Below are 14,096 nucleotides of genomic sequence, written 5' to 3'. Positions count from 1 at the left end.
GAGAGAGAGAGTGTGTGTGTGTGTGTGTGTGTGTGAGAGAGCGTGAGTGTGTGAGAGCGTGAGTGTGTGAGAGAGTGAGTGTGAGAGTGCGTGTGTGTGTGTGTGTGTGTGTGAGTGTGTTCCTGTGAGATGTTCAAACACAATGGCCGTCATTCATTCACGTGAGCAGAACGAATTTCTGTGGAAAATCGGTGTTGCCTGAATTGTTGTGATTAATTGAATGAGACAATTTACGTGAGAATGATTTAAATACCATTTCCACAGCCTGTGTTTCACAAATAAAGCTCAGTGTTTTTACACAGAGGTCAAGTGTTGGGTTTCTGGTTTGAATATGTATGTGAATTAGGGCTGCGTTGTGTTGAAGAAAAACGCGATATGCTGTTGTGTTGGGGTGAATTTGACCTATACTTGATTAAGTTGCACGAAATACTGGTTAAACTGTTCGTTTCTGCTTGAAATTTGGTGAATATTTTTCAATTAGGGTCATGAATGTGCATGCAAAGTTTCAACACACAGATGTGTTTTGGAAAGGCTGTATAATATAATAAATAGATTTTGTATTGGGGTTCTGTTGACCCCCATTGGTTTGCATGCAATTTGCCAAAAATCAGTGCTTTAAAAAAACACAAAAAATCAGGTAAAGCAAACAGAAAACCTTCAGTGTAGCCTGGCAAACGCTAAAATATGAAATGCATGAGGACTTATTATAACATGTAAGACACTAAGCTTCCTCAAAACTGAGACTTGTCTTCGCAATTGACCAAGAAAGGTTTGCGAGAAGCGAGACATGAATTATGTCCTTGCAAGGATTTGAGAAAAAGGTCAGAGGAAGTACAAATAGCAATGAATGCTACTTACATTGAGTACAAATAATGTTAGATACTGTTTACTAGTTATCTGAATTTTTGACATTTAGATTTTTGGCAAATTACATGGAAACCAGTTTGGGGAAAAAAAAATCGAAACGCAAAAATTGCACTCAGTTTTTGAACATAAGATTAAATCATGTTATATGCAATACGGTAATTCTTTAAGTGTGTTTTAGATTCTATTTAAGTTTTTCTTCTTTGATGCCTGCAGGTGTGTTTTTGTAACTTAAGATTATTATTGCAAGCTGTTGTGATTTGCACATTTGTGATATTTTGATCATTTCTGTTATATTGTAGAGCCCTAATGTAAATATCGATACACCGTCGAGAACCTAAACGGGGTGTTTCAGGTTTGAAATGAACCTATGTGAGATTTTCAAGTATTCAGAGATGTGATGCTACTGTCCAGAAATTCACAAAGCGTTCATTTTCCGATGTTTTGGTCACAGGTCCGTGCTCTCCTCTCCGTCAGCCTCCAAGATAGATTCTCTCAGGAGTAAGGTGAAACTGCTGAAGCTGCCGCTGACCCTGTCGTCCAAATCCATCTCGGAGCGCAAGACTCGGCTGGGCGGAGCCACAGAGCGCTCCAGGGGCGGAGCTGGGGCCCACAAACCCCGCCCACCGGCCCCAGACATGGACAACGAGTCGCAGTACTCGGGCTACTCCTACAAGTCTTCACATTCACGCAGCTCTCGCAAACACAGGTACACACATCTGTGACCCTGCAGCACAGAAGCAGTGTTAAGTTGCTGGGGGATATTTGTAGCGATAGCCAACAATACATTGTATGGGTCAAAATTATAGATTTTTCTTTTATGCCAAAAATCATTAGGATATTAAGTAAAGATCATGTTCAGTGAAGATATTTAGTAAATTTCCTACCGTAAATATATCAAAACTTAATTTTTGATTAGTAATATGCATTGCTAAGAACTTCATTTGAACAACTTTAAAGATGATTTTCTCAATATTTAGATTTTTTTGCATCCTCAGATTCCAGATTTTCAAATAGTTGTATCTCAGCCAAATATTGTCCGATCCTAACAAACCATACATCAATGGAAAGCTTATTTATTCAGCTTTATTATTAACTTTAATTTTTTTATGTTTTTGAAAGAAGTCTCGTCTGCTCACCAGGGCTGCACCTATTTAACCAAAAATACAGTAAAACTGTGACATTTTATTAAAATTTAAAATAAGTTTTCTATGTGAATATGTAGTAAACTGTAATTTATTTCTGTGATCAAAGCTGTATTTTCAGCATCACCTCCAGTCTTCAGTGTCACATGATCTTCAGAAATCAGTATAATATGCTGATTTGCTGCTCCAGAAACATTTCTGATTATCATCAATGTTGAAAACAGTCGTGCTGCACAATATTTTTTTGTGGAAACCATGAAACATTTAGTTTTTTCAGGATTCACAGATGAATAGACCATTCATAGGAACATAATTTACTTGAAATATAATTTTATTTAAACTTCATAAATGTCTTTACTGTCACTTTTGATCAATTTTAATGGGTTGTGGCTTTAAAAAAAAAAAAAAAAAAAGTATTTCTTTCTTTCAAACTTCTTTAAAAATAAAAAAAGAACCAGAGAATGGTAGTTTCCATGTGGCTTCTTCACGTCTTTGTTTTAGTGTAGAGCGTGTTTGTCGTCTGCTCTGCTGTGTCATGTGACTCCTGGTGTGTCCCGTGTGTTTCAGGGACAGGAGAGACCGGCATCGCTCGAAGAGCAGAGACAGCAGCAGCAGAGGAGACAAGTCTGTGACCATCCAGGCCCCCGGAGAGCCGCTGCTGGACGCCGAGAGCACGCGCGGAGATGACCGGGTCAGCACACACAGCACAGGCTTACCAGAACAACAGGGAGAAGATTGTGTGTTTAGAAATAATGGATTAGTTACTCTATTACAGGAATGAGAATCACCATTGAGGATAATGCAAGTTACCAAAAAAAAACATATATATGATTTTATATGCAACTGACTTAAATGAAATATATAAATTTAGTTTGGATTTAATATGACTAAATATAAAAAATGCAATTGTAAAAATAAAAATGTGTATTTATATAATATAAAATAATTTATAGCATATCATATCATTTTAGTTTACAGTAATAATTTATTTTACATTACAACTGTAAATTTACAATACTACATTTCTGGCGTTCTTAATTTCTTAATTTTCAAATCTTTAAACATTGGGCAGAACACAAGCTTCTAATTTGCTGACAACAGTAGGTTTATGAGTGCTTTCTAATAGAAGTTTAAGGAAGATGCTTGGCCCAAATAGGTTTAATTTCCTTAAATCCCAGCGTTTGCGATTTGATAACAGCACTAACTAAGCCATATTGCAGCTTCTGTTTTATTTCAATGAATCGTGCACCTCCGGAATAAATGAGTGAATAATGTGATGAATGAAGTTAATAGAGAAGGTGTGTGTTATCTCAGCATCCAGCGAGCAGCAGTGTGGGTTCTGGACCACTACTACACTGATGTCCCAGTCTACAACCCTGCTTTACTCAACCTGCCCAAGTCCATCCTGTCGAAGAAGATGTCTGGATTCAAGGTGTACTCCCTGGGAGAAGGTACACCAAATATTTCCCATTTTACAGCCATTTTAGTCATCCTGGCTTGCTTTGCTTTCCAAAGTCTGTTTCTCAAATTCCGCTGATGAATGCTTGAGAAGAGCTGTTTGTTTCCAGTGGTCCTGACTTGTTTTCCTCTCCAGAGAACAGCACCAATAACTCGACGGGTCAGTCTCGGGCGATGATCGCCGCCGCCGCCCGCAGACGAGACAACTCTCATAACGAATACTACTACGAGGAGGCCGAGATGGACCGCAGGCTCAGAAAACGCAAGGCCAGGTCAGAGTCCAGAAGAAAAGCTCTTCCTGATAAATCCTAAACATCTGGGTGAATCTCACAAACTAAAGAAGTGAAAAAGTACTGCTCCGTTCATGACGATCTAATGAATGTATCAGCATTTAAGATGGAAAGTGTCTATGAAAATAATCAGTGCAGAAAATCTTGCATATGCATTTTACGTGTTTTTAAATTTGTATTTACCTTTTATTATTTGTAATTATTAAATTTTTAGTGCTGTCATACGATTAATCGCGATTAATCACATTCAAAATAAGTTTTTGTTTACATAATATATGTGTGTACTGTGTATATTTATTATGTATATAGAAATACAAACACATGCATGTAAGTATATATTTAAGAAAAATGTTTATATATTAAATATATTTATGTGAATATAAATATATACATGTTAATATTTTCAAAATATATACTGCATGTGTGTATTTATATATACATAATAAATATACACCGCGCACACACACATTATGTACACAAACTTTTATTTTAGATGCGATTAATTGTTTGACAGCACTATTAATTTTATTTGTATTTATTCATTTTATTTTATTTTTTATTATTTAATATTTATTATATTATTATTAATTTATATTAGTGCTGTAAAACGATTAATTGCATCCAAAATAAAAGTTTTTGTTTACATAATCTGTGTGTGTACTGTGTATATTTATTATGTATATATAAACACAAACACATGCATGTGTATATATTTTAGAAAATATTTAAATGTATATATTTAGCTTCATATAATTTATATCTAAATATATTTCATATATAAACATAACATATTTTTTCTAAAATATATACATGCATGTGTTTGTATTTATATATACATACAGTAATTTAAGATTAAACATTTAAAACACAAAAAAATATTTATATATATAAATTATTGTATTTATAATTTTTTGGAGTGAATAGTGACCTGGACATGTTGTCTGTGTAACTGCATGTTATTCTGATGTTCCTGACTCGTATATTCTGCGGAGATGATTTGCTCAGTTGTGTGTTCTCCTCCCAGACTGGTGGTGGCGGTAGAGGAGGCGTTCACTCACATCAAGAGGCTCCAGGACGACGAGGCGGCGACGTCGCCCAAGCACCCGCGTGAGGTGATGGACCCTCGAGAGGCGGCCCAGGCCATCTTCGCCCCCATGGCACGAGCCATGCAGAAATACCTGCGCACGACGCGCCAGCAGCCCTACCACAGCATGGAGAGCATCATCGCTCACCTGCAGTTCTGCATCACTCACAACATGACGCCCAAGGTCCGCAAACTCACCCTCTTCTGCATGATTCAGACAACCTATTACATGCGCACTGTATAAGCAGACTTCACTGTGCGCTATATCCCACAATGCAATGTGCTCAGCATGATCGGTCACTTTGTAATGTCAAGAAGTAACATCATTATGATTTTTAGCCTCTCTTTCTTGACTGAACTGCTGCAACTGAAGACATTTTTGCACCCAATTGGATTAAAATAACTAGACACCACTTGGTGGATTAAATGTGCAATGCAGTGAAATCATGAGACTCAAAAAACGTTTGGTTTTGAGACTTTAGTCTTTGCAACTTTACAGATCTTCTTTATGCACCAAGAGCTTGTAACACTCCAAAGAGAAAGAAACAATTGAAATCGCATCATATGACCCCTTTAAGTTCTTTCCTGCTATAAAAAAAATGATAATAATTGCGTCGGCACCCCCCTGTCATGCAATAATACTCCCACACTCCTCATAAACACTTGAAATGTGCCTATATAGCGATTTTATTATTATTATAAATAATAATAATAACAGCCTGTTTTGGTCATATTTACTATTAATTGCCCAGCTCCCCCGGTCCTTGATCTAGCACCTTTTCAGCACCTGCGTTTCTTAACTTTTATAAAGAATATCTCTTTGGTTTTGAGACTTTAGTCTTTGCAACTTTACAGATCTTCTTTATGCACCAAGAGCTTGTAACACTCCAAAGAGAAAGGAAAAATTGAAATCGCATCATATGACCCCTTTAAGTTCTTTCCTGCTATAAAAAAAATGATAATAATTGCGTCAGCACCCCCCTGTCATGCAATAATACTCCCACACTCCTCATAAACACTTGAAATGTGCCTATATAGCGATTTTATTATTATTATAAATAATAATAATAACAGCCTGTTTTGGTCATATTTACTATTAATTGCCCAGCTCCCCCGGTCCTTGATCTAGCACCTTTTCAGCACCTGCGTTCAAAATTCTCTGGCGCCGCCCCTGCAGAGAGATGACAGCTGTGTGAGCCTACCTGCGTCTGTGTCTCTAAACAATCCACCACGGTGCTGTAAAAGACTGATCTGTAGTTATCAGAAAAGTTTGTTTGTAGTTCTCGCTGCTAAAGGTGGCACAAACAGATTTTAAGTTAAAGGGACACTTCGTTTTTTTCTCATGGGTGATAGCAGGTGTTGGATAACAATTTTTATTTCGCTTAGATATGCACAATATATAAAACAAAACTCCTTGTTGAAGAATTGCAATACACATGCATTTTCATTAGCATATTTGTGCAACTACCTCTGAATGTGTTTTATAATCAATAGAGAACACACCTATAGATTTGATGTTAATATTTAGCCTACTTTTAATAAATGCATTACTAGAAAAAAATGCAGTGCTTCATTTTGCAGTAAAGTTGAACTGTTTGGTTAAGATAATTTTGTGTTTGGATGGCTGTGCTAATTGTTTTGAGTGCATTGCATTGGAGAAAAGTGTCAAATCAGTTGAGAAAAACTGTAAAAGTCAAGAAATCCTTGATTAATGTGAATATTTTAATTAAAAATGTCTCCACATGGTATTCAATAAAATTATTGGGTAACACTTTACTTGAAGGGGTGTGCATAAGACTGATATGACACCTTCATAATCATGACATGACACATGTCATGAATATGAAGGTTTTTATGCATGTTTATGACAACTGTCATTAAGTGTCATTCGCTCAGTTATGTCATTTGTAATGCAAATATTACATTATTTGACCTAACCCTACCCCTACCCTTATCCCTAACCATAGTCCATAACAAATACATCTCAAACAATGTCATCTTTGCATTAAAAATTACAGAACTGAGCGAATGACACTTAATGACAGTTGTCATAAATATGCATAAAAAACTTCATATTCATGAAATGAGTCATGTCATGATTATGTATGTGTCATGTCATGATTATGAAGGTGTCATGTCAGTCTTATGCACACCCCTTCAAGTCAAGTGTAACCAATTATTGTGCATTTAATCTATTAAGTTGGATATGGTAAGATTAAACTTAACAATAAAGTATCACATTTCAGCTATCGTTTTGTTAGGGTGGTTACACAAAATGTTATTGTACCCTTGCTTCTATCTTCCTCAATCTTCCTGCTTTCTAACAGCTTCATGTGGCCGTAAACATTTAATTTTAGCATGGCTTTAAGTTCTATGCATCATTAAAGTTTCACTTTCACCATTTCAACCGCTAACTCGCTTCCGGGTTTTTGCCTACAAATTGACGTCACAGTTCCACCACTGTATTCAGTCTTTGTGTGTGTGTGTGTGTGTGTGTGTGTGTTTAGAACTTATTTTAATGGTACAAAGCTTGGTATAGATGTTGGCACTTGTGTGAATATGAACACACACAAGCAAACATGAACATGACTCAAAAAGGATACAAATACATCTCAAACAATGTCATCTTTGCATTAAAAATTACAGAACTGAGCGAATGACACTTAATGACAGTTGTCATAAACATGCATAAAAAACTTCATATTCATGAAATGAGTCATGTCATGATTATGTATGTGTCATGTCATGATTATGAAGGTGTCATGTCAGTCTTATGCACACCCCTTCAAGTAAAGTGTAACCAATTATTGTGCATTTAATCTATTAAGTTGGATATGGTAAGATTAAACTTAACAATAAAGTATCACATTTCAGCTATCGTTTTGTTAGGGTGGTTACACAAAATGTTATTGTACCCTTGCTTCTATCTTCCTCAATCTTCCTGCTTTCTAACAGCTTCATGTGGCCGTAAACATTTAATTTTAGCATGGCTTTAAGTTCTATGCATCATTAAAGTTTCACTTTCACCATTTCAACCGCTAACTCGCTTCCGGGTTTTTGCCTACAAATTGACGTCACAGTTCCACCACTGTATTCAGTCTTTGTGTGTGTGTGTGTGTTTAGAACTTATTTTAATGGTACAAAGCTTGGTATAGATGTTGGCACTTGTGTGAATATGAACACACACAAGCAAACATGAACATGACTCAAAAAGGATTACTGGCCCTGCAAAATAGTTACACTTTTACTTTTTTGTGCTAAAAAATTGCTTAATTGGAAACCAATTTCATTTAACCATCTTACATTTTTGCAATATCAACTTCAAATTTGGAACACAACTTTAGATTTATGGCTTTGATTTTTTTTTTTGAGAGTAAAACATGTTTTCATTTGGAATGAAATGTGAATGATAACAACTTAAACTTGTTATTGATAGAGTTTTTTTTCTAAATAACAGTTTTTAGCATAACAAAACTATGAAAGCTGTAGGTCCAGTTTGGCTGAGGACAAGGACAGGATTTGTCATTTTCAAAAGTGTTTTTAATAAATTAAAAAATATCTGAGAACCTAATGAATGACATATTCCTTTACAGAACAACTCACAGAAATCAACCATCAGTCAGTTTGAGACATTGTTTGGATGTAATACTTTTTATTCACTGTAACAAGTCAAGGACAGATAACGTACATTTCTGGAAGAATGTCCCATTTACAGTCATTGTGCGTACAAGAGCACCAATCAAGTTCCGCGAAACGTCGTTTGTGTTCCACATCGGAACAACTTTGGGGTGATTCATTCATAATTTGCTGTTGTAAAAACAGATCGGAATATAATTTAAACACATGGACAAAATTCAAGCGTTAGTTTCATTTGCTGGTGGGCGTCAGTTGTTATAAAGTGGGTGATGAAGAGGAAGTGTCTCGTGCTTCAGGGGATTTACATGCCATCTTTTAGACTAGACAAATAGAGCAGTGCTTCTCAATTCCAGTCCTCGCCAACCACCGCTCTGCAAATTTTGCTCATCTCTCTTATTTAACACACTTGATTCAGATCAAAAGCTCGTTAGAAGAGAGCTCCATGCATGAACTATGTTCCGATTGACAGAGTCATGGCATATCCCTTGAAGTTTACTTCACTTTGAAACATTCATTCACGGATTTGCGCTATGCCGCTTCCTGCAGCATCTTAGCAAACTTACTAGAGAAGTGTTACATAATATACCTCTGTAAAAGAAAATACAATTCCACTTCTCAGTGCACTTATGGCCGAATAGAACAAGAGATACATACACAATGTGCACAGTGGGGGTGGGATGGTGTTAGTGTCGCGACTGATGTAGTTGCACTGGCCATCACATATTTATTTGCTTCCCTAGTAGTGTCTGTTCAAAACCACCAACACTTAATCTAATGCGCCTGTTCTTGTACTTTCCCCCACTCGTGAAATATCAGCTATCACAAGATACACAATGAAAGGAAACACGTCACACGTCACACTTCCCACTTTCTTCAAGCGAAGTGTTGTCGCACGACTCTGAAAGAGTCAGTTGGCTGTGTTTTTGGATAAGGAGTCCTACAATCAGGGGCGGCGTGAAGGAAGGTCAAGGGCTTCAAGGACCTCGTTGATTAACGCCGACAAGCCAACGAGCGATGAGTCTATGTGGAGTTGTGCTGCTGTGTATTGTGTGTATCCTTCAAGGTGAGTTTACCAAAATTCACTCTCATATCATGCAGAGTTGGTTGCGTTATTGTTACATAGTTTGATCCTGTGGAGGAGATTATTGGAGAATTTTTGAGAAGAAAAGAAAATGCCTGTCAGAGTGAGTGAGAAACAAAGAAAGTCAACCTAAATTCTGCTTCGTGGAATTTCCCTTTTCTGCGAAACAACAAAACATTTTCTTCTTACATATTAGAGCGTTCACCGTATCTGTGTTTATTTTTGCAGTGTGCAGCAGTGAGGAACATATTATTGGTTACAGTGGCCAATCAGTCATCCTGAAATCTGGAGCGGACAGATCATGGAATCTCACCAGAGTTCAGTGGTCCATTTATAAGAACACCACATACATTGCGAGTCTAAAGGATGGAGAAGTGTTTATATACAAGTTCTGGCGACATCAGGGTCGACTTGACATCAACAATGAAACGGGAGATTTAACAATCCGTAATGTGACAGTGGACGACAGCATGACATACAACGTGGCTTTGGTCACCTCAGATGGCACGCGGAAGCAAGATAAAGTTCATCTCACAGTTCAAGGTAAGCAGTCTTCGGTATAGTCAACAATCTACTTCTGCTTAATGACTGTCGGCCAGATTGAGTAACTGATATAACGCCCTGCAGAAAGTCTCAAGACTCCAGACATCCAGAAGACGCTTCATTCCCGCAATGACAGCCGGTGCAACGTTGCCCTCGAGTGTGTCGCATCTGGCCAAAATGTGAATTTGTCCTGGACGCCTGATGGCGAGTTCAACGGATCGTATATTTCAGGAATCCCAAATTCTGTTGACGCTTCGCTAGTCCTTTTCGCATCATTTAGTGGCAACAGACACGTGACGTTTACCTGCACTGCCTCCAGTGGTCAACAGACTGTGACCAGGCAAATGACAGTGGGGTGTTCAGGTGAGTTTCGTCAACAGATGTTTGCTTCTTTAGGATACTGTTCACTACATATTAAGAATTAAAGGATAGTTCACCCAAAAATGAAAATTCAGTCATTAATTACTCACCCTCATGTCGTTTCAAACCCGTAAGACCTTCGTTCATCTTCAGAACACAAATTAAGATATTTTTGATGGAATCTGAGAGCTCTCTGATCCTCCCATTGACAGCAACGCAACTGAAATGTTCCCAAGTCCAGAATCGTAGCAAGGAGATCGGTAAAATAATCCATGTGACATCAGGGGTTCATCTGCGATTATACGAAGCTACGAGACTACGACTTTTGTGCACAAAAGAAAAAAAAAATAACGTTTTTATTCAACAATTCATCTCCTCCGCATCACCTTGGTGCCATTTTGGAGAATATCCGCTGGACGTAAACAGCGTATGCTGTTCTGTGTCAAATCACAACAACGTAGGAAACAGATCCGGCGTGACGCAGCTGACACAGAACAGCATACGCTGTTTATGTCCAGTGGATTTTCTCCGATGCGGAGGAGACGAATTGTTGAATAAAGACGTTATTTTCCAATCCATAGAACGATGTTACCTCTCTAAATTTTCTTCTTTTCCGATAATCCGTTTAGTTTGCTTACACTATGCTGATAACACACGAACATCTCGGAGACGTCTGTTTGACGTCTACGTGTACAACTGCGAGATGTATTTTGTTGCTCATCTGCAATACGTCCATAATAAGACGTCTTTCCTATAAGATATCAAATAGATGTTTAGAAAATGTCTTTAAGATGTTTATGATTTAGAATGTATGTAAAACTGACGTTTGTACACAGCAGATGCTTTCCAGACGAAGCGATCTTTAACAGACATCTTACAGACGTACGTGTGTGGTAGGTTATGCAAAACAGTGTGTGTGAAGTAACTTTAATTATCAACGTCGCCAGATTTTTCAAACTGCTTGTACTCTTGGTGCATTTAAGTCCTCCTGGGAAGTACGTATTTACGATTTGGGAAGTCGTAATTACCACATCAGGTGCATTGAAGTCACTTTGGTCCGAGCAAGATTGTAATGTACATAAAATTCGGCAAAATTTCTTTAACCCTACTTTTAAAACCTGATGAATACAAATGTGCTTCGAGTGTGTTCTGCTTTGTTTTTATTCAATTCACGAACATTCTTTAAATTGGATTGTTGTTATACATGTCCAATCGTAATTATACAATTTAATGGTATTTTGCACATGCTAATTAGTTTGATTGTAAATGAAGAAAAAATATCACATTTAAATCCTTTTAACAAATTTACTTCAATACAGATGCTGCATAAATTGCACCCGACATGTTTTCTCACTGACAAAGAAAAAAATTAATTTGTTTTCCACTCGTAATATCGACTTTATAGTGGCATTCATGTGCGCTCAACTCATAAATACGATCTATCCAACATGACTTGAACCAAGTGTGCCACACACATCCTGAAAAGTGAAGCCGAAACATTTCAATCTCTAGATTAAATGAGTACCAACACGTCTATATCGGTCATAACTTCTGCAGTGAAATAGTGCGATCAGGAGTTAAACTCACTAGTGCGCTTGTGTCGAGGGCCCATATTTGCGTGCGCCATCAAATGAAATGTACTTTGAACAGCTGAGTTCAGCCATACGCATGCACTAATCGTGCCCATCAGAACGGGAATATACTTTGGCGTTGAGGTGTGAAAAGTAGACAGCGAAAAAATGTATGCAAAAAAAACAAAACAATTGGTGACATTTGAGCTTAAAACACATAAAACCTAGTGGCTGCTTCAACGCACAGCCATTCAAACCTTAAGCTTTTTTATTTTATCATTATTATTTATTTGTTTGTTTGTTTTATTTTTTTGGTAAAATTATTAAGTAACCGGGATTGTTGGAAGTTGTATTTTCAAACTTTGAAGTGTTGCTAACACCTTAAATTTGATTTACGTGATCTTAAAACTATTTTTAAATGTGACTTTATAAAACCTGCAGAAACCGTGATCATATAAAAAGGGCCTTTACTGACAGCAGAGTGAACAAAGAAACATTGTTTGTGACAGAAACAGCCAGTAACTTCACCGCACTGGACACTTTAACAGGGCAAGGCTGTTGAAAAGTGACACATGCAAATATATAAAGAGTTTTTTTTATTTTGTTTTTTTTCTAGAGGAGAAGCAGAAGTGTGAAGCCTGCACTGTTTGCAGTTCGTGCACTGCCTCTGTGATATGGAGTATTCTGTTTACAGCTGCCGTTTTGGGCTTAGCATATGCATTTACAAGAAATAAAGGTAACCACATATCTTGTAATCAACTTTACAATGCATGAACTTTATAAGCTTTATTAACTGTAATTGATGTTTTCTAGAGAAAATTATAGCTGCTTGCCCTGAAGGTCCCCTACAATTCATCCAGAATATAAAGTAACACCACACCACAGACATCACAGATGTAATGAACTCCGTTTACCACGGTACTTATCCTGGATATTTGTTTTTTTGAATCACCAGCAGTCCTGGCTCCTGTGGTTTTCAAGGGAAACAAGACGCGGCGTAAGAAGAAGAAAACTTATCTTGCATAAGGTTCAACTGAGCAATGATCAGCATGCGTGTTACTTTATGGAAGGGAACATCTGGCATTATGTTTGACAGTTTTTTAAAGAAGTTTCATTTGAAAGAAAACAATGTGCGGAGGTTGTGACTGTTGGTTTGACCTCATTGGATCCGGTCTGTGAAACGTGTCATCTGTCACCTGTGTCAATGATGATTTCAGGTACTTTATGTTGTTTGATATTGATGTTGTTTTAAAAATCCATTCGACCGAAAGATCTGAAAGTTTGTGCTCCTTCAGTTTGAGCAGACATGATACTTCTGGTACTGATGGCCTTTAAATCTTGACTCAGCATGGCAGCTTTTTTATTTAATAAATTGTCTAGCTTCTTTGTTCAAAAATGCATGTGAATTAAAATGGTCTATGTCATTTCTGGTTGTTATGATGAATTGTAGCAGTATGTGCTCAGTGTCACAGTATTCTAATGACACATTGTCATCGTGAGTGCTGTTTTTGTCTTGTCAATGGGAAGTGGTCAACGTTACCTAGAAATGGACACATGAGCTCAGTTTCTGCATATCTGGATATGAGTAAATACTTAAGAAACAGATTCCATTAAAAGGATATTCCACTGAATTTTAACACTTCTCCAAACTGCCCAGTGACTTTATTTCAGAATTATTTCAAAGTTGTATTTACATTGTGCTTTTCTTTGACTCATGGTCTCTTTACAGAAAGAAACAAAATACAAGCGAATATCAGAGTAAATTATTCTAACTGTAACTTTTATAACATGCTATTTTGGCCAAATGACAGCAGACAAAAAAAACCCTGAGTGCCCACATAACTCCAATACACTTTATAAGCTGTAAGTTTATATATATTTTTTACAATGCATTTACTGTCTCAGATGTGACTGTTTTAAAGGGGTCATATGATGCGATTTCAATTGTTCCTTTCTCTTTGGAGAGTTACGAGCTCTTGGTGCATAAAGAAGATCTGTAAAGTTGCAAAGACTAAAGTCTCAAATCCAAAGAGATATTCTTTATAAAAGTTAAGAGTCAACCAC

At 37.0% G+C, this 14,096-nt stretch overlaps 2 protein-coding genes across 3 annotated transcripts; both read left to right on the top strand.

Annotated features, from left to right (window-relative positions):
* The first annotated feature begins 1,301 nt into the window (after positions 1-1,301).
* LOC107574656 (vang-like protein 2) lies at positions 1,302-5,107 on the top strand. The gene is made up of 5 exons (XM_016261094.1): positions 1,302-1,573; positions 2,577-2,780; positions 3,303-3,460; positions 3,604-3,739; positions 4,782-5,107. The coding sequence occupies exons 1-5, from the start codon at positions 1,503-1,505 to the stop codon at positions 5,083-5,085; spliced, it is 873 nt and encodes a 290-aa protein (XP_016116580.1). The 5' UTR covers positions 1,302-1,502; the 3' UTR covers positions 5,086-5,107.
* A 4,245-nt stretch (positions 5,108-9,352) lies between these two features.
* On the top strand, positions 9,353-13,674 carry LOC107574658 (CD48 antigen-like). 2 transcript variants are annotated; one of them, XM_016261096.1, is made up of 6 exons: positions 9,353-9,540; positions 9,787-10,101; positions 10,186-10,464; positions 12,649-12,768; positions 12,846-12,900; positions 12,991-13,674. In XM_016261096.1, the coding sequence occupies exons 1-6, from the start codon at positions 9,492-9,494 to the stop codon at positions 13,031-13,033; spliced, it is 861 nt and encodes a 286-aa protein (XP_016116582.1). In that variant the 5' UTR covers positions 9,353-9,491; the 3' UTR covers positions 13,034-13,674. The 2 variants fall into 2 exon arrangements, with proteins under 2 accessions (XP_016116582.1, XP_016116581.1); XM_016261095.1 differs by having other exon boundaries at positions 9,354-9,540; positions 12,988-13,674.
* The last annotated feature ends 422 nt before the right edge of the window (positions 13,675-14,096 follow it).

This window comes from Sinocyclocheilus grahami, unplaced genomic scaffold (assembly GCF_001515645.1).
Source record: "Sinocyclocheilus grahami isolate Dianchi unplaced genomic scaffold, SAMN03320097.WGS_v1.1 scaffold2300.1, whole genome shotgun sequence".
In the NCBI taxonomy this organism is placed as follows: Eukaryota; Metazoa; Chordata; class Actinopteri; order Cypriniformes; family Cyprinidae; genus Sinocyclocheilus; species Sinocyclocheilus grahami.
This window is presented reverse-complemented; position numbering and strand designations above follow the sequence as displayed.